The 21,482-nt window shown below is 36.5% G+C and overlaps 1 protein-coding gene across 8 annotated transcripts in view; it reads left to right on the plus strand.

The window, feature by feature from the left end:
• INPP4B (inositol polyphosphate-4-phosphatase type II B) overlaps positions 1-21,482 on the plus strand; it is a 279,334-nt gene that overhangs the window by 239,871 nt on the left and 17,981 nt on the right. For 7 of the 8 annotated variants that reach the window (XM_079306680.1, XM_079306678.1, XM_079306683.1 and 4 more), the window contains 4 exons: positions 713-853; positions 3,488-3,585; positions 7,238-7,350; positions 10,146-10,300. In XM_079306680.1, coding sequence (XP_079162806.1) covers positions 713-853; positions 3,488-3,585; positions 7,238-7,350; positions 10,146-10,300 — 507 coding nt within the window. Of the gene's footprint in view, positions 1-712; positions 854-3,487; positions 3,586-7,237; positions 7,351-10,145; positions 10,301-21,482 lie in introns of those variants that run through there. The other variant, XR_013774362.1, reaches the window with a different exon arrangement.

Genomic DNA, 21,482 nt, shown 5'->3' on the forward strand with positions numbered 1-21,482 from the left:
CACCATCCCAGGTGTTTCTGTTGTGAGATCAGGCATCCATTCTCAAAGGCAGGTAAAATCCAACCTGGGGCTTCCATGTGTCAGAATTTGGCCTGGCAGCCAAAGTAGCACATTTTTCACAAAGTCAGACCAAACACAAATATAAGCCCAGAACTGCTATATATCATATTCCTTCTCCTAAAACAGGATTCATGTTTGTGTAATGAGCCTTCAGTTATTATCTTCACAGAGGCAATTTTGTTATTGGTGATGCTTTCTACCTCCAGGGAGAAAATCTACCCACTGAAGAAAATATGAGTTTTACTTTGGGTTTTTGTGAAAGGTTTTTGCTCGTATTAGTTTTAGAGTGTATACCAGATCAAGCTGTGACTTTGCAAGTAAGTTGTTTTTGTAACTCAGCAAGATGCAATTTAAGAGTTGAGGTATTCTTATTGATGTTTTGGTAGTGGAGGACTTTTTTGCTGCTTTCATCCTTAGTCCTCTTTTCACTTCAGTAAAGAAGTTAGTTTATAGTTATACACATATATATGCCTTTCTTCTTATAGCTTGGTTATGCTCTTTAAAAAAGCAAGCTGAATCACCCCTTTTTATGGTTCAATTAAGGGGGAAAAGGAGGGATTTGTAATTCTATACATTCTCTATAATTTAGGAAGATTATTTTAAGCAAACCAATCAAGAATGCCATCCTTAGTCTTGTTTATATTTTTCCTAGTGAACATTATATTATAGAGGTCCAGCTTCCAGCAAAGATGTTTGAGCTGCTGCCACAAGAGATTAAAGAAGGAAAGCTGCTTCGCATGTATCCAGTGCTCTTTAATGTTGGAATCAATGAACAGCAAACACTGGCAGAGAGGTAAGAGAAAGTAATGTTTCATTTTGTGTCCAAGTACTCCATGCTGGTACAGGATATCTCTCAGGATTAGAAATAAATCTTCTTTGTTATTTGCTCTTGGACCATCTCACATTGACTCAGTGTGTATTTTAAAAGGTATTAAAGGAAACAAATGCAAGCTATGAAGGAATAAAGAACAATGAAAAAGTCCAGATGAAGATGGGACTACAAGCAGGGCTTTGTTTTCAGAGAGTCAGTGCCACATTTCTCTTGGATACAAATGCAAAATGGATTTCTATTTCACAGATGCAGAATTTTGTTTGTGTACAGTACTTTGAAATTCTCATCTGTTGAAGATGGGGTTGAAGAGTCTGGACAAGTCATAAGCTAGAGAAATTTTCTCAGTTTTTTAGGGCTTTTTTCCAGGGTTGTGGACTGGTAGTTAATCATAGGGAATGCATTAGTAGTTTGTTAATAGAAACATGAAGGCTGATAAGGATCTGACATGTTATTAGTACTCCTCTGTAACAGATTGCTGGAAACTAATTAATTAGTATAATAATAGTCTAAGTTTCACTAATGTATTCATTTTCTCTTCCAAGGAAAGCATATCTGTTGGTCATGTTAAATTATGTTTGTGCAGTGCTAAAACTGCAAGGTAGAAGTCAAGATGTCAACACAGCCAGCTACTTTTTAAAAACTTCTTTTTTTTTTAGCTGCTTTTATGACCAGGACATCCAAAATACATAATACTTATTTTTAGGTTGCGTTCACTATAAGCCAAAAGCTTACAGCAAAAGTGTTGCTGGAGGGAGACTGAAAATCTTTAACCTGGACAATGGGCAAGGATTTAAGCACCGCAGGAGTTTCACCTCCTGCTCTTTGTAGATAGCCAAGTAAAATCAGTCTTTTAAAGAAATCTACTAAAAAATGCCATCAGGTAGCTTTGTGAATGTTTATGGGAGACTTTTCCAAGTGGAGTGGTGATGTGTGAGAAAAATTTAGGCAGAAAATTGAAATGGGAGACAGACTGAATCAAAAGACAGTAAAAACTGGCATTTTACTGGTGGAAGTGTTGAATAGTTGTCTAGAGAACTTGGGAACTTTTTGGAAATGAAAATAGGTTATTCTTGATGCCATAAAGAAGAAAGCACTGAGAGGAGTGACATGGCCCAAGTCATAATATGCAAAACCAGCAAGATCGGTCATGACAGTATGAGTGGGACACACTCCTTTTCCAAAATGAGAGATAAGGCATGATGTGTTAGCCACAAAGCAAGCTGGTGAGAGCTTACATGTGTGGAATAGGCAGAAAGGACTGAATGTGACAAATGTTCTGAAGAAAAATTTGACAAGGTTTAGAAATAGCCTCATTACCTGGGGGTTTGTAGAGGAGTTGGTATGAAAAGATGCCTGGCTTGCAGGTGAAATGGCAGGAAGTATTGTTCCTGTATTGTGGTCATTTTACATTGTGCACAAAAAAAGCCATGAGAGAAAACATAATACCCACATATCTATAAATATGGATATGTACTATTATCTACCAAATCAATTCAATGCAGCAGCAGTTTTTCCATGTGCAGTTACAGTCTGCTTTTGTCTTAAGCAATATTTTGAATTAACTCCTAACATTGCACATTTGTTTTTAGGACCTAAAATGCTGCACATGATTTTTAGCTAAAAATAAGGGAGGTTTTGTGGGATGAAGAACCCAAGAATATAAAATCATTTTTTTGACAAGTTTCTAGGAAATGTTACTCTATTAGATAAAGAACACATTTTTCTTTTATTTTGATATAATACACTTGGGAATATTTCTGATTTAAAAAATATTCTCATGTAACATTGTAGCAATGGCTACTGAGGAAGTAGCCAAGTATTCTCCCTCCGGCCCATTGAAATATTTGCTTCCCTTGTACATAACATAGCAGTACATTTGGCATCATCTGATCCCCTCCTCTCTACCTGAGTCTCTTACCTGCCCATTACTCTTTTCCTGTCCTCCCTTTCCATTTCAAAGCTATTCTAAAGATGGATTGCAAAAAGTTGGCCCTTACTGCCCAGGGGACATTCCTGTCTTTACAATCATATCTTCTGTAGTACCATCAGATTTATTTTCTTGGCGTGTGGAATGTGGCTGTTGTAGAAATCTTGATCTCAGAGAGAAATATATTTGTTTATATAGCTACAGTTTGTAAATAAGCTTCTCTTCCATCTTGTGTCACTTCCATATTGTCAGCTCTTGTAGAAATTAATATGCCTAAGCAACAGCAGCACTAAGAGATGGAGGAGTTGGTGTTCTCTGCTTATGGTCCCATTTGGAATTCTCCCAAAGTGCCTTTCCTTTTATTCAGGATTTGTGAGGGCAAAAAGAATAAGTGCCTGATTGCATGTTTGTAAATGGATTGCTTTGTTAATAAATATTTGGAAGAATTACCCATCAGGGATGATATAGTTTCCAAAGACTAGTTCCAAAGCATGCAGGAACTTAATTATTGCATATTTGGTAAATTCTAATACATTCAGCACTATAAAACAAGTAATACAAAATCAAAGTTGTTTCTTTATGCAAGGAAATAATTATGAATGATAATTTATCTTTGTTTTCATTTATGGGTTTTGGGTTTTTTCATAATTTATTGTGTATCTTTATAGGTTTGGGGATACCACTTTGCAGGAAAACATTAACCAGGAAAACTTAGAACTTCTCAAAGAATATTACAAGTTATTTACAGAAAAAATGCCTCCTGATTGTGAGTAAAAAATAATGTCATGTCCAGATGGCTTTGAAAAGGTTTGATGGCTAAAAGGTTGTAAGAGTAATATTAGCAGAATTCCATAACTTGTTCCATAAATTTAAGTGTTTTGTATCTGTACACAGCCTTGCTGATCTTGAGTGATTTCAGGCCCAATGCCACAGCAGAAACTACAGAGAGAATGAAGCAGAAGAATGATGAATTGAACAGCTATTTTAAGTTATTAGAATAATAAGTTTCTTAATATTTCAAGAGGACAGTCTGTACCTATTGTATTTGTACAGAAATACTTGGTAGGAAATTTCATCAGCTTCAGTCATTCCCTCTGTTTTTATTCTGAAAATGTGTTGTGGTTTGGTGAACCACTGAGAAATCTGCAGATGCAAATACAAGCAATGAGCCACATCATCATGATATGAATAACAAGGTTTCATTAGAATAGGTCTTGTATTCCACTTTCACAGAAATTCCATCTCATACACATGAACAGCACTCTGATTGCCAAAAGCAAGGACTGAAAAGATGTTTGCATCAATCTAATCCTGTTATAGTTGTTTTAATGCCCAAACTATAGTCCCAAATATTGCAGATTTAACAGGCTGATTTTTAAATCCTGTGTAAAGCTTTGATATGTCACATCGCGTGTATGTATACATGTTTATCTCTTCTATCAGGTTGATTTTAATTTGTTGATAATTTTGACAGAAACAAAAGTTCTTTTCCTAAATGGTGGGCATGATGCCCATCTATCCACCCACAGACCTAGTATGTCTAGGATATTTGCAGAGAAATTAAGAGTAATTAATTTAGGGTAATCTTGCCAAGAAAATATCCTTGAAAACTAACCTCATCCAGGTTAGGAATAAGGTACATCTGCTGCCTCATAAATGGATTTGATCATATAAAAGAAAAAAGTTGCTTGCAGATAGTATTGGCCGCTTTTCATTAGCAGAATTTAAACTTGTGCTGCTGTCCTGCAGGATTATTAGTGAACCACACAGTTCCTGGACTTCTTCCAGACTGTCCAGGCTTTTGAGAGCTAATGTTTTCTATTTCATCATGTCTTTTCTGGTTATTATAACGTTCTTGCTCTTTTATCTACCTTTAAGAACTGAGTCTCTTCTTTATATAAATTTTTATGGAACACAAAACACCTCTTGATTACACTGCCCTTCTCAGTAGCTCCCTGCCAGTATATGGAATCAAATCACTCTTTTGCCTTGGAGAAATGTGCCTTTTAAACCAGCTCCCTGGGGAAAAAAGTGAAGCTCTCCAACTTGTTCATTTGGGGAAGGACTTTAATCCCGCCCCTGTTCCCCCAGCTCTGAAAGACAAACCTCCATACAGGGTTGGCAGCAGCCCTGGTGCTGGGGCCAAGTGAGAGGCATTCAGTATTGATGGCTCTTTGATGGTTTTGTCCCACCTTTCCAAATAATTTCATGTAGTGCCAAATCTGTGCTGTAAAATAAATGGAAGATCATGTTCCCAAAGCTGTTAGTTCTAAACAGTGTTCATAAAGCCCAACAGAATTTGAGTACTCACAGCCCTGTTTGCCAGGCTGTTGCATTCACCCCTGGCAGCCTCCCTTGCCTGCTGCTTCATTCATATATTCCCTTTCAAAGAATTCAATTTTACACTCCCAGAAAGGTATTGCCACCTTTGCACTTAGTTTTCCTCTTGTGTCTGTATTTCCCCTTACCAATAATATTTTTGCTTGTAACTAAGCATACACTGACTTTATCCACTTTAGGATGAACATACACTTCATAATTTACTTGTTTGTTAACCTCTTAAATTCTTTTAGCAGAAGCTGAAAATAAAAGTAGAAAGATTCCTACCAAAAATGGTGACCAAGTATAACTCTGGTTGAGGCACCAAAATGGTACTGCTTTTATAGTAATTCCAAGGATAGTAAGGGTCCAAAAATGTAAGATTGTTTAGTAGTGCATTATGAACTGAAAACAACTAGGCTTTTTAGTACTTCCAGGTTTCTCCCCCTTATAATCAATAATGATGATGGTTTGATGGTTTAATACTGTGGGGGACCCAAGGAGTTTAAGCAATTGATCATTTCCAGTCAAGGTGCAGCTCATTTGGCAGTGCTATAAACTAGGAGACTCCTGCTGTACCTGAGGTGAAGCCACCCCTCAGAGATGTTTTATTTTCTGCTGTGAACTAAAGAAAAGCTGCCTGGAAGCAGTAAAATGTTTAGTAATACATTTGCATAATCTCCAAGTGTCTTTGTCATTGTGTACTCCGTGTTTTAAAGAAACAGATGCAGCCATAAGTGTAATAGCAGAGTGTGATGTGTTTTTATGTGCTTTGCATTATCTATGTGTACAATCAGAACTTGCAATACACAGTTAAAACAATCCACATTAAGATTATTGCAAAACTAGTTTGGATGTACTTTTTCCTCCATTTTTTGTTGTTGTTGTTTGTAAGGTTTTTCTTTCAGACAGCACAGTATGAGTGAAGCAATTTAGTTCTTTTTGAATATATTTAATTTGCTTCTTACTGTGAATCAGGGATAAGGGAAACTACAGGATTTATTACATGTAAAAGCCTGTTGATGAGAGGCATCATTCCAGCTTTGAACATGTTAAGAGAAGGGATGTTTACTTTCATTAATACTTCTCTCATTTTTATTCTTTCAGTTGAGTATAAGTCTTTGGGCTTGGTCTTGGGGCCTGAGTTGTGGTTTTTTGGTTTTTTTTTTCCCTCATTGAATGGACAATTTACTTTCTCTCCTTGAAGAAACTGTATCCCTTGATCAATTTAGTGTCACTTTGTTTCACTTTACCTAAGTCCTTTTTTGGTGATAACTATAATTTTTTGTTTTGATTTGTTTTTTTACTTCATCATCATGAGAAGAAGTCATTTCAGGAAACACATTTTGCTTGTTTTTATTGATTTTCAAAACTAGTGAAGATAAATGTAGCATTAGAAAAATCCCTCCTATATATACATATAAAACAGAGGGGAAAATTAAATTGCCTACTCTTGAATTTTTGCTAGAAATGTAGGATAAACTTCAGCTTAGATGCCATATGTAGAACAAGCAGGTAAAATTTTGGATTTTAAGGAAACCTGAAATTATTTTCTACTTCAAAATAAAGCCCCATTTAATTTCAGACTAAGAAATACACTTTGATACTTTTTAGAGGGGATACTTAGTGCTGTTAAACTCTTATGTTGCATTATATAAAAAAACTAAGGCACATTTCAAAACAAAGATTAGATATTTCAATTTGAAAACATAACCAGCATTTTTGAATTTAAAATAATCATTGCATCAAAGCAGTTTGTAATACACTCAGGGTTTTTTTCAGATTTTCATTGAATGTCTGTAATAGCTGATGAACAGAACTACAGCTGAGATTTGATTTTGTTTTTCACCATCCATTTATAAGATAATGATTGAAGATACTTTAAATCTCCACATAAAGATCTTAGGGAGGACAACCCAGTACTCAAAAAGACATAAGGTTTGCTTATTCCTTAAGTGTTTAGCTGGTAATTTCCATCCTGGGTTCCCAAACAAGGCTGTAAATAATAGGCCTGTTCTTCACCTTGAGCATTTTTCAGTCAGGACAACCATATCACCATCCTTGTCATAATGAGCAACTTTATCATCCTTTTTTTCTAGGTTTACCACATTTTCAAGAGCAAAATGATTTAAAGGGGTTGCTAGAAAGTCTTCATCAAAATATCCAGGCCAAAAAGAGAAAGAATGTAGAAATCATGTGGCTGGCTGCAACGGTAAGCTCTCTTGTTTCAAAGAAATTGATGAGCTAATGATAAACTCACTTTTATAAACCTGCTGATGCTGTAAGTGCAATGGATTTTAAGGATATGATTGGAGAACTCACTGGTTAAAGGAGGCAGATGTGCTGATATGGTTTTCTAACATACTCATTCCACTCATAAATTTATCTCTTCTTCTTCCACTTAAATTGCAGGCAATTTATTTTTCTCATTTTTTAAACCGGTAGAACCCACTTAAATTTGAGCAATTTGTATCATATCTGTTATTTGACAACATAAAATTACTCAAAATAATTTCTTTTTTTCAGTGTCCTTGGGGTATGATGTAGGACATGATTGCTCGCTCTGGCTGTTTTTTGGTTTGTTTTTTTTTTTTTGCTATTGCTGCGTACAACTTTTGATTTTTCTGTACTTTAATTTCACAAATAACTTTTGCAAGACATGCAAAGGACACAGGGAGAACACAAAGAAAATTGTTTATCTAACAATAATTAATACTTACTTTGCTTTTTTCCCCATAATTCATTTCTGTTTCCCAATTCTGTGAAGTTTGCAAGTACATATTTTTTTTAAAAGGCCAGGAAAAGAACTCTTAGATGTTTAAAAAGAGCTTGAGCTTTTCAGGAATTCAGCCAGTTACTTCTCTTATATTTAGAAAAGTACCCTTGGTATCTCTGCCCCCTCATACCAGCAGGGAGTTTTTGGTATTTGCTGAAAGTGAAGCAAGGCTTTGTGTTTTGGGACACTCTCAAATATATATACCCTTCAAGGCAAATAAATGTTTGATAAAAGAATATTAATGTAGTTTTCCATCACTTTTTATTAATTTCAGAGAAAATACAATCTTAACTATATCTTTCCATTAATAACACTGCTGTAACTTCTATATTACTAATAACATTTTGGCTTGTGGTTAATAAATATTATCACATGCTATTACAATATAAATATATATAAAAAATATAAAAATAAAACCCTTATAAAAATATAAGGGTTTTTTGGCAGTTCCAGTCCTGCAATTACTATGAAACACTGTTTTTAAATAAGTAGAGTATATAGTACAAAGTTAGCTACAGAGAGTGTGCTACATCTTTAGGTATAGAAAATTGTGTTTTACCATCTATTCAGGATACCCTAAAAATAAATTCATGGATAAAAAGCATTCTTTGGACATACAAAGTGTTTCAGGTTTCTCTTTCACTGAATTCTATTTCTCTCTAGGTTTCCTTACTTTAACTTTCTGAAATGTGCATTTCTGGTTCCAGTGATCTACACACTGTTATACTATGCTCCATTTATTTCTTGAAAAAGATGCAAGAATAAAACTTTGTGCAATAGCTGTGCAATATCACTTTTTTATTGCAGTAGGTGTATGAGATTCTACATATGTATCTGTACCTGTATGTAATCCCCAATAGAATTGGACTGTAAGAGTAAATCTAATAGAAGTTAAGTCTTTTTCTTCTCCTCCTATGTCTTCCCTACATCAGAGCCCAGCACTCATCCAGAATAATTACCTGGGATTTTTTACTTTTATATTTGTATTTTTTAAATATTTTTATTTTTTTAGGACTCATTCATGTTGAATAGCCCCCATGGCTTATGGACTTCCGGAGATACTAGTGTAAAGAAAATCTCTTCAATTAAACAGTTAGCTTCTTTCACATCATTATTTAACAAAATTGTTATATAGTACTTTATTTAAATCCCAGTGCAACTGTTCAAATTTTTAAACAGAATAAACTTTTAAAATTTTAAATTATAGGATGGAAGAAACACTCATAGGTTTTCCTTCACTATCCTGTACCTCTTTGGGTCCTGAGTAAGATTCACTGAATTGATTCCCTAAATGAAACTTTTGAGATTGCCTTCACCATGGTATCACAAAGAACTTAAAAGCTCTAAGTATTTTCTGGGCCATTGATTTTAATAGAATTTCTGATAATCCAATTAACAGATGAAGAAATGCTTATTTGCTGAACTGATATGCTGGAGATCATGTTCTGGTTCCACCCTGTGAGCTCTCCCATGACAGCCAATGTGGGAAGTTCCTTTTTGTGATTACTGCTGTAATTTATTATCTTTCCCTAGTCTCACAAATATTTCAGTGTTTCATACAGTTATACCTATGATTCTCTAGGGAAAAATGTAAGCAAAGTATTACCTTTTCTCAGAACAAATTACATCTGGGGAAAGGAAGACCCACACTTGGGCACAGCAGTTCTTCAAATTTTTCTAGTAGAATGTAATTTGAAACCAAAATATAAACTGATGGACTGGTACAACCACAGACTGATACTTAAGGAAAGAAATCAACCTCAAAAATATCCTTATGCCTTTTAACTTTTTTCAAGTTCTAGTGAAAGACAATCCATGGCAATCATTTGTGTTAAACTTTATTAATTGTGAATCATACATTGGACAGTTTACCTGTTGAAAGTGAACACTATTTACATTCAGATGTGTGTGACTCCATATTTTCACAAGAAATTAGTCTGCTGCATTTATGTTTGTAAGACTTATCAAGGTTTTTCTTTATTCATTAGGTATTCAGACAATTAAGTTTTCATTGGACAGGATGGTTGCTAGATTGAGGAAACGGCGAAGGAACTGTTTCTTTTATAGCAATAAAAATCCTATTTCAAGTCGAGGAATTGAACATACTGGTACTAACTTTTAATAGGTGCTTTCTCCCTGAGAAGTGCTGTAGCTGTCAGGATGCATTTCCTGGGCTTGCAGAGCTGCAGAGCAGGGAGAAGGGCCAACCTGCAGGGCTGCCTGTGTTTCAGATCTGCCGCAAGCTGAACGGAGTGCGCTTCACCTGCTGCAAGAGTGCCAAAGACAGGACATCCATGTCAGTGACCCTGGAGCAGTGCTCCATCCTGAGGGACGAGCACCAGCTGCACAAGGACTTCTTCATTCGGGCGCTGGACTGCATGAGGAGGTAGGTGGGGTTTGTGCACTTTGAGCTAGAGCAGGACAGGCAGCACAGAGGGGCTAAAGCTGGGTCTAAATGCTCAGTCGAGCCCAGGCCTGGCTGAGCAGCTGCCCCACCGCTGGTAAGTCACCTCTGGAGTGCAGGGTCTTTGCAGCTGTGTGTTTTGTCAGTGATTAACAGGTTCTGAGATAGATATGGGAAACCTTGCAAGGGTCAGCTCACAGACTGTAGAATCTGAACAGCTGTTGCTTTAAAAAAGTTATGCTTCAGTTTTAAGGGTATTTTTAAAAATATTTGCAGAGTCATTAAATAGTTTGTACAACATTAACACGAATACTGAGAAAGCAAAAGAAGCATTTGTTACAGATGGCAATTCTTACTAGTCTATGTTATTGAAAGGAAACATGCAAGTAGGTTTGGGCTGGTGGTGTTTGCCATTAATATCTGATAAAATCTTTACTCTCCTTTGAAAAAAAGTTAATTAAAACATGTTTTATTCTAAATTGCAACTATGCAGAAATTGAGGCTGATGTTATCAGGAGTGGGTAATTAAAAGATGTAAAGATTTCTCATTACCTGAGTCTGTGATGAATAAAAAACCTCTTTGAGCAAACAAGTTTTGATCACAAAATGAATCCAGATGCTAGATTGTCCAATGAAACTTTCATCATTGGTTTTAATGAGCTTAATCATATAGTTTTAATCATAAGTTTTAATCATATTGTCTATAGGAGTTTTAAAACATCTACCCACAACACTAGAATAATAAATAACAAAGATCACTGCAAAACTAATAAAAAATATTTTGGTCAACCTGCAAAGAAGTAACTGAATCTTGTCTTGGACTTTTGTGAAACACAAATTGTTTGTATGGTAGATTTGTAAAGATCATAATAAGTAGACAATTGTGTTTAGAGTCTGTAATGGGTAATTCTGGACCTTCATATGTATTATTACCAAAATAGATGTTTAGATTAACACTGTAGGTTTACCCACAATCCTTTTGTCCTTTGGCAAAGATAGCTGTTCTAAAGAAAAAAGATAATTTTATAAAGAGTAAATGAGCTGAGGTGGCTCAGTTGGAGGTTTGGTTCACAGGGTGCAGCTAATGCAGTGAGATGTGGTGTGTGGAACTGAGCTGTATTGTTTTGGATGTATTGTTACCTTGCATAAATCCCTCAGTCTCTGTAGTAATTCAGTGAGTGAATGACTTTTGTGCAGTCTTTCATAACTACATGTTTTATCATTGATGAATTCTGAGTTTTCTGTGTTAAATTTCATTTGTTGGCATTTCAAATGCTTTTTTTTTTTTTCTGTTATGTCTCCAATAAATACAAAAGTATGTAAGCTACAGTAAGTTACAAGACACAGAAAAGCTAATTAATTACATTAAATCACCATAATGTTAGAATAGCATTGAGTAGAGGAGTGGATTGGAAATTTTTTACAGACATAAATATAATTTTAAAAACCCCTAACTTTTTAGTAAAAATATCTAGTAGATTTTTGTAGATCAAAACATAAATGATTTTGAGTGTGTCGTGACTGATTTGAACGTGGAAAAGATTGACACATTAGTTACATTTGCAGGTAACAGTAATTTGAAGTCACAAAAGAATGGTGTAAAGTCAAAAAAAACTGAATAATACTTAAAAATTAAATAAACAGATGGGGATATGAGGTTGAAGCACCATTATAAAATTGCAAAATCTATTGGTTATGCTGTAGTTTCAAAGAGAGAAAAGCTTTATCCTACTCTTACCCTGTGAATGAATTTCAGACTTGAACCAAAGCAGGTGTAAGATGTGTTGGATGAGAGGCAATAACTTTGAATCAATGGTAGGACTGTCTGAGGATTAAAGCAAAGGCTTTGCAAGTAGTGGCAGTACCACACAAAATAATTTGCACCATCAGGATAATAGAGAAATAAATCTTCTAACTGTGCTAGTTGCTGTCAGCCTAACACTGTTCACATAACTAGATTTTTAAAAATAAAATTAAAACAAAAAACCAAAAAAAAAAAAAAAAAAAGCCAGCCAAATTACTCTTTTTTCCTCCCAAACTGGTCAATGAAAGCCCAGAAATTCAGAAGAGTGAAAATGTGAAATGGCAGCATAGTACTACACTCCACAGTGCTCCCATTGAGAGTTGGTCTGGCAGTTCAAGATATGTCTTTGGGTGAGGGGTTTTGTATCTTTAGTGCTAAAGACATCAGCAGGAGTGCCTCTGGAGCAGAGTGGGAAGGGACACAGCACTGCTGCCTGGCTGGCCTGGCACAGACCCTCCAGCTGGGCACTGCTCCTGTGGCAGATGGAGAAAGGAGCATTGCAGAGAAAGGCATACTGAAACACCAAACTGGGCAGGAAAGAGTAGATAGGCAAAGCAGAGCATAAAACCCTTTGACTTCCACAGCTAAATGTCCTGTATTTCACTTGCAGGGAAATTTGGCAACTGTGTTCTTGAGGTTTGTGTGAATGAGGTCAACAGACTTGTTTTTAGCTATTGTGGCACTTGTCTTTTTGTGGTTTTTTATTTGATTACTTTTGCAGATTTGAAAGATAATGCTATGCATTTCTCAAATTTTCATTAGGTACTTTTAGAAGCTTTTGGAATGATTTTCACATCTAAAAGAACCTATTTCGTTTCAAGGGCAGACAGAGAAAAACTATTTGCCATTTAATTTGCAATTTTAGCAGTTTTTTCCCCAATGAATCTTCTCTAGATCACTTTGTTAAACTTTGTCAATCAAATCTTTTTGTGCTGATTGCCACAAATTGCTTTTAAGCCTTTCAAAAGAACAAGTAGATATAAAAAAATTCAATTTTAACATCTAGAATCCTAACAGACTGGATTGATCTTTGAAAGGCTTCTTTTAAGAGTTAACAGTAGGAGATAGAAACTACTGTGAAACTAAGTGAGCTGTAGAAGTAAATGGTGATTCAAAAGCAGCCTTTATTGGAAATGCCATCATTTTGAGATATGAAAATTATAAAGGTGCCTGTGTAGCTGTAAGGCTTTTTCTTTTCTTGCCAGTGCTGACACAGCTTTGCTGACTGTTGGAAAAGGGAAATATGTGCTTTCTGGCTACCAGAAGCTTGGAGATGCTGGACTTGTGTGCGTTGATGCTTTTTAACTTCTTTGGGGTCTCCCAGAATTTTGAGCAATCCAGAAGTGATTCCCAAAGTTTCAGCATATTTGCTTTGGTGTACATTACATAACCCTTTTTTGGAAAATACTGCCCTTAGCTGCTTTTTAATGACTTCATTTGTAAGTGGAATCATTGTCTTTTGGTGATAAACTATACAATGTTTATTGCTTCTTTATAAAAAAGGCTGTACAGGAATCCTTGTATTGGTTCTTCCTTTCACTTATGAAAAATGTAGTGAACGAAGCAATGATGGGAATGCACACTTTATCATTTACAGTATGTAATAGATGGCTTTGTCCTCAGTCATAACTCTGGCCATAATCATTCTACAATTGGTGTGTACCTGAAGCAGCCATTCTATAAATAATTCCACATATTATAATTTCCTTGATACAGGTTTGTGACTTCCATTGATCTTAGTGACATACATAGTGTAGAATGAGGAAAATCAATATATTATCCCCTCTGTATCAAGTGCCTGTAATTCACATCATATTAAAATATTGTTTATAGTTCCAAGTCGTTTTTTACAGACATCAGTGTCCTTATTTTTCCCTTCAACAATACATGAATTTTTCCTATCTTTCAGTGGTAATTCTATTCCAAGAGACAGTAGAGGCACAAAACTAATTTACCTGAGTTCATTGCAGGATCTGTCACATGATTCTATTTGTCTTTAGAGCTGGTTATTGTTGAAGGGAAAATGGACCCTGGTGGGCAGCACATAATGAAGCATCTCTGCTTAAAAAAAAAAAAAAATTCTTTCATTTTTAAAAATTTCTTTCTTTGCAAACCTATTGTTTCAGTAACAGGATCCCTTTTGAAGGCTGTGGGTAGTGAACAACCTCAGAATCTCCTGTCATTGAGCATGCTTCTAATAAAGCCACAAAAGGAGTAACAAACAAAGGAATCCACTGTCTATGGTGAATCCTCCAGACTGTCAGCCTTCTCATCCTTCTTAGCAGGGCACACCACCTGTCACGTATTTCTGACTTTGACTATAAAATTTGACTCAATGTGGGACATACTGTTTCTACTTGAAATAGTTATGGATATTTCAGGGTATTTTAGATAAATTGCCTATCAAAAATCCCATTGAAGCACAAGTTCAAAGAATGAATGATCTGAGCAACAAGTATTGCGCTTTTGATGAGCCAATTATGAAGAAAATACCTCCTTTTTTAAAGAGCTGTCTGAGGACAGCTTTTCTTAAAGGTGAGTGAGTTGAGGAGGAGGAATAGCTGTAATAGCTCTTTAATCAGGGACTCAGAGATGTTCTGGGTGGACCTTGGCCAGGCAAGAGCCTGTACCAAGCACCAGAGCTGTAATTGCACATGGACTAGGGAGCAGGAGCAAAGCACAGGATTAGAGACAGGGGTGATCTATGTGCAAATCTCTCTGTCTCTATCTCCCATCTCCCAGCTTTCACCCTGCCCCTGTGAGCTTGTGGCAGGAAATGCAGCACTTGAGGGGTCGCACAGAGGAGGCACAGATTCTCCTCTAACCATTTTTCCAGCTCATCTGACCTTCACCACCTTTTCTTTTTTCTTTTAAAAGTATAAGCACAGTGCAAACAAAATTTTAAATAGGAGAGCCTGACTTCCAATATAGATTTTTACATCATTCTATAGTTTTTGAGAAACTTAACATCTCTATTTTGAGGTGGAAAATGTAGATGCTTTGCAACACTTGATGTACAATAGAAGCCTGGGCATTAAGTAGCAGTAAGATTCAGTTTTGGTACATTGGAGCACCATCAATTTTGTTTTCTAAAACTAAATTACTGTTTTGAGGTTTTTGTAATAGCCACAACATGCAGAGGAAAAGAAAACAAAATGGAGAGAGATGGCCACAAGATGTATGAGAGTCAATGCCATTGACACCTTTCTGGAGCCTTTTAGAATTAAGGTCTATTTTTGACCATCCTTCTGGAAGATTATAGATAATCATTGTGAGCAAAGTATCAAACAGTAGTTGAAAAGGCTGTGATAAATCTAAGCTTTTCCAATATAAGTTCTGAATTTCACAGAATTGAAGTTTATAATGTATCTTTAAAGCAAGTCTTAGCTTTTAAAGACTTAAACCAAGGAAAAAATCTGAAAGTAACCCATGCACACTTCATTTGCACTCTGGAAGGTCCTGAGGTTCAGACTCCTACATGGACAAACTTAGTATAATTGGCAGTCATTTTGTAATATAACCCCACACAATCTGAACCAGTTTTGTCTGGTTCACTGGGGTCAGATGTTTGAGTTCATGTTTTGCAAGTGAACCTTCTCTAGCTGACTAGCAAAGATTCATTCTCCTGGACCTCATTTCTCCAAATTCCTCCCAAGTGCTGTTTTCAGACTTCTTTCTGATCAAGTCAGAGTCCCAAGAACTGTCTCACTTGATCTTTTTCATCTTCCTCTTTTTTACTACACTTTTGTTTGAGTATTTCACTCCTTTCTCCTCTATGACATGTGTAGCTACTTCTTTCTTCTCCTGTTCAGAGTTTGGGCTCTGGCCTCAGTGACAGCACAGAGAGAACAGCAGAGCCAGTCCCCTGCCTTATGGTTTTGGCTTCATGTTACTGTGGTCATCCTCTGCCAGGGACAAAAACAGCAAGAAAAAGCCTTGTCCAGCTCCTTGACCTGGCATGTGTTGAATCATCAAAGTATGTACTTGCTGAATTTTAACTAGGCTTTTTTAGGAAGAGATTTGAGAGTCTTGCAGGAGCAGGCTCCTTTATAGTTGCATCTCTCACATCATTATTATCTTGGTGCAGAATACCAAATCCTGTTTTCAGCATGGAGGTACTAGTAATTCAAAAAATTGGGGGGGGGGGAAGTTTTATATTTTTCTTCTTTAAATGACATTGTAAGTTTGAATTTTCCCATTCAAAATGAACTAACAGTTGTGAGTAGATTCTTAATGAAAAGCATTTTGTAGCCTTAATTATAATTACCTTTCCCCTGGAACCTGTGATAATATTCTTGGACCAATCACTTGGCAGGAAGGGGTGTTTGAGGGAAAACAATGAAAACCTTTGCCACTCTTTGCAAGGAATATTTAGAGAAGTAATTCTGCATCAATGTAGGAGGCAGTAAGCAAGAATTCTGACATAATGCTTAGTTTTCCTATCAGTGCATGAGGGGAAGGTGAGACAAATAGAAATGTGTATTGTGTCCAAATTTTGACACCACAGTTTGGGGAATCAGTCCTTGAAATGCACCTGCTCCTTACTCAGTGACTACTTAGGGAAGGTGAGCACTTCAAGAGGACTCAGAACTCAACAGTAAATTTTATATGATAGGAAAACATACTAATGTACCAATTGCAATGTACAATATTTTATTGTATATTAAAGGAAATTCCTTTTCAATTGAAAAAGAAAGCATTAGGCAACATTTATGTTTCAGCTTTGTGGCAAGAAACAACCCTTGATTCCCTGTGATCTTTTTGGTGAAGGGCCCCTTTGACTTCAGGTTGTGAGTGCCAGAGTTCTCCAAAGAATTGGATTCATGGAATTCCAATCAAAAACTTGCCCTACTCGGAGTTGTTTTGCTCTGATTTGTACTTTTTATTTCTCACTGAGATATTGGTGAAGTAAACAATCTGTTAAGTAGCCCAAATTAGTGTTGGTCATATCCTAATCCAAATGAGAGTACAGAGAACTGAGTTTTGTCTTTGTTCTCTGTGAATGTTTTAATTATTCAATATAGACTGTGAGAAATGTGTATAATTAATTACCACGTGCACTCTATGGTCACTTAGTTTTTAAAACTGGGAAAATTAAAAAACCTTATCTGTTAAATTTGCTTTCCATTTAGTGCCACAGTCTATATTTGGATGCTTAATAGTGCAGAAGTGAATTTAAACACTGCATTTGATTAATTACAGAATTTAAAAAAAAATTAAAAAAAGAAAAATGCTTTGTAAAAACCTCTCTTAATGGAAAGTGTTTCTATCACTTTTGCCATACATATTTTGCAGGCATGTATTGTCTAATCATTCTGGTTAGACAAATCTAGCATGCAAGTAATTAGATTATTGTGAAATATTGTTTGGTATTCACTTTTGTGATTCTTCTTGTTGTTTATGGAAAACTTTTCTCATTCACTTAGTGCTTTATTGCTTATTTAGAGCTTCCATGAAAGACTAGGTCTTAACAGAAATCAAAGATCAGATGTGTTATAATCTCCAGACTGCATACTACCAGGCTTCTTCCTGCTATATTACACTTTAGTTAAGATTTCCTGGAAGAGTGTGTGGGAAAAGTCCTGTAGACATGTTTATTATCCGTTGGAAATCTGAGTCCCACAGCTGAATTATCATGGCTTTGCCCATGTTCAGCTAAATCTCAGGAAGACCAGCACTGCCAAGTCTAAAATTTAGATAAGAAAGAAGCAGGAAATGAGAGTAAGAGGGCAGTAGTAGCATACAATAGCCAGTTAAAGCTATCAAACTTTCAATCTCTTCAAGAAGTTATTGACCTCTAAAACAATGTTCTTCTCAGAGTAGTATAACTTGGGCAGGGAGGGCTCATAACTTCCTGTCTGTGGTCCAGCCAACCTACAGACTGTCCAAAGGTTGGAGGGGGCACAGAAAAGAGAAGCAGCCAGCTGCTCTTCCAAAAACGATGGTTTTGTAACAGAAGATTCTTCTGTTTTCTTCAGGAGAAAGATGATAGTATGTCGAGCTGCAGCTCTGGTTGGCTTATGTAGGAAGCAGGTAACAGACACTTCTAGGTTTATCTTTGCACTCATTTTAGACTCCTGTGATCTCTTCATAAACTTAGTTTCTTTTTGTAGGAATGCTTGGATAATCATCTTTTCTTTCCAGCACCCCAGTTTCAGTTTTCTTCCGTAAGTTCCATCCCTTGGGATGCTGTGTGCTCAGGGCCAGCCACCAGCTCTGGGGACTGGCCTGGTGCTTGTAACATACATGACATGACAGAATCCAGCATTCAATCTCCATTGTTTTTATTATTATTATTATGCATTGATAAGGCAACCTGGCACATTCTGTTATACAGTTGTGCTTTCAAATAGTTATGGTCCTATTCAACTTCAGCCACTGGATCTGAAATGTTCTATCTCAGGTTCTTTAGGGAAACAATCTAAAATCATATTGGGTACCAAAATAGGAGAGACTTAACTCTGTTGTTGATGTAAGCCCCCCATATTTTATAATCATCATTTGAGGAACTATCTTTGATATATGGGAGTTTTCTCTCTTCAGTCTGCTGCTGTTTTCTTTTTCCAGTCAGCATTTCCTTGTTTCTTACTCTCTTGCAGTAACATCTTGGTGTATGGCATTTTGATAGAAACTCTTTAGACAGTGGCCTTGCTCAGCTCAGCTGAGGGAGTTACTTTTAGTAGTACTTTCTAGTTGTTATTTTCTTGGCACCTCTGGTCTGGTGAGGGACATTTCATGAGTGTGTCCTTATCATTACAGTAGCCACTGGTGACCTTTCACTGGAATAACTGGTAGCAAAAAGTTATTTCTCAGTGTTTACCTGCAGTACAAGTCCTGGTAGCTGTTTGCAGTGGAGTGACCAGAGGAGTGTCTGTTTGGATTATATAACTATTATGTATTTCCTACTTTTGTGATGTTATCTGCAATCAGTTGGAGCTTTATATTGCTATCTCGTTCTCTGGATCATCCAGAGGTAACTTAGGGAGATAATATTGGGAACTTGCATTTTTAATAGCTGAAGTCTCTACTATAATTTGTATGAATAGGTAGCATGTGTTTATAAGGAATTTAATACAAAGAAATGTTTGAGTCCTCCCGAAATGCACAGCCAATTCCACAGTTGACTCCTAATGCTAGAAGAGTTCAAGTAGTTTCTGCACCCCTGGGATTTAGTGGTGCTGTAGTTGTACTGTGGTTCTAAACATACCCCTAATGCCAAAATCACTGGCACTGCTTGGGCTGTGAATCTGCAGAGCTGTTCCTGTGCCCTGCTCTGGGCTTGCTTCCCTCCCAGCTTGTCTCCTCTCCCCAGCCTGGATGTTGCCATGTGGATACTGTCTTCCAGCAATGGGAAAAGCACCTGGCTTTTCTCTTCTGTTGGAGATGCTCCTAATGACCCAGGAAAGTGCCAGAACAAGCTTCTACCTCTGTAGAATCTTGTGATACCAGGCAAGGCTTAGCCAAGATTTAAAGTCCCTTAGAGCAGGGAGGTCAGAGTGGAGTGGGAATCACTGTTCCCTCTCTTTTGTCAAGGGAAGAAATACTGTGGTATATGACCCAGCCTCCTTGTTAGGTTACCTGTTAATGAGGCAGAAGATGCCTCTGCCTTTGCCTCAGGAACTTCACTTATTGTTTTGTGAAACTATTGTGTAGTACTTATAGAAGAAATCTTCCTTTTCTGCCCCTCTCATTCACCATATGGGTTTCCTGACATATCATCAGTTTGAATTTTAAGCTACAGCCCCCCCGTTAACTGCACATTTCCTTACACTTTTGAGAACATTGTAATGTTTGAGGCTTTTTACCTTAATTTCAATTTAGCTGAACTCATACCCTGTGCCCAAAGAGGGAAGGAACAGATTTTTGTTCCTACCCCTCACACCAAGAGCTAGCATGTACCCTTTGCTTCTAAAGAAAGGCTAAAAAGGCATCAGCAATTATTATCCACAGTAGAGCAGTGAGATGCACCTGGCTTTTAAATATATTTACTCTGCAGGCCCACTCCAGTCAGCATTTTCAGATTTGAGGAATTTGTTTAGGGTACTAAAACATTGAAAAGGATAAGGTATAATCTGATCACACAGTCATGTATTTTATAAAATCCTGTCATAGGATCATCTGGTTAATAGTTTGTGTCTTGGGTGAACTGAAAAGTCTGAAAATACATAATTCCTGTCAAAATAATGTTGGGGTTTGTATTCCTTTTGAAAGATACATTCCTCAATGTTCCAATGTTGGTGATTTTTTTTTTATTTAAATCCCTTTATAACTCATTCATAACTGTTGACAGTAGAGCATCAGCACAGAAGTATTTTCAACTTCCAACAAACTGCCTTGTGGTGAGGAGATGATGGTAGGGTCCAGAATAGGTTGTTGTGGAATGTTTTTTGTATGTTTTTGGGTTTTATTTGTTTTGGGTTTTAGCTTACATAGTTTAACCAAGACTGGCATGATCTCTGTTCTAAGTTTATTTCTTTTAAATGGCTGTTATATTGAAAGCCTCAGGAAAGCAAATAAAAATGGCTAAACAGGCACTGTGGTAGAGGCATTATTGACTGGTTTTGAAGTGATCAAAGTAGCATCAGGAAAAGGCAAGCAGCCATGACAATATCTCATTCTCAAAGATCCATGAAATGATTCTGAAAATCCACAAGAGTCTGCTGTGAATATTGGTTATGACTGGTTAGAATGTTTATTCTATTTGCACTTTTTGAAGACAAATGTTTTTGACTTTAAAGGCTTATAATTGACAAGCAAAGGGCAAGAAAAAGAAATGCATATGCGTCTTTTAAAGTGGAAGAAAGCTAGTATAGAGGTGCCAAGTCCCTTATGACGTCATAGTCCTTCCTTTGTTTGAAATTCAATTTGAGTCTACTTTCTTTTAAAAGGCCTATTCTCATAGTTTGCTTTTCTTTAAATAAGAGTTCTGTTGCTGTACTTGAGTGTGCAATAGCAAAGCTTCTAAATAATTTTCATTACCTTACTGGCATCCACTATTATGCTTATTACCAATTCTCTTTGCACACTCCTTTTTGCTACTTGGTTTATGCTGACATGGCAAGTGCAGCAATGCTGGCTGCACAGTTCAAAGCTCTCTGCCTTCTGGACACTACTGAACTGGTGTGTAAGCTTCTGAGTGTTGATGGATAGTCTTGCTTCAACATCATCCTGAATTAAGTCCTCTCTTGCTTTCCTGCTGTGTGCTCACCTCAGGGAGAAGAATGCTCCCTATGTCACCTTTCTCTGTAAAAATTTGCTACCACAATGGTACTGTCAGCAAATTTGTAGATAGTCACGTTAAGATTAGTTTGACATTCCTGTTACACCGACGCAGATAATTTGTCATGTGAAGATGCTTTT

Source organism: Erithacus rubecula (genome assembly GCF_903797595.1).
Source record: "Erithacus rubecula genome assembly, chromosome: 5".
Taxonomy (NCBI): Eukaryota; Metazoa; Chordata; class Aves; order Passeriformes; family Muscicapidae; genus Erithacus; species Erithacus rubecula.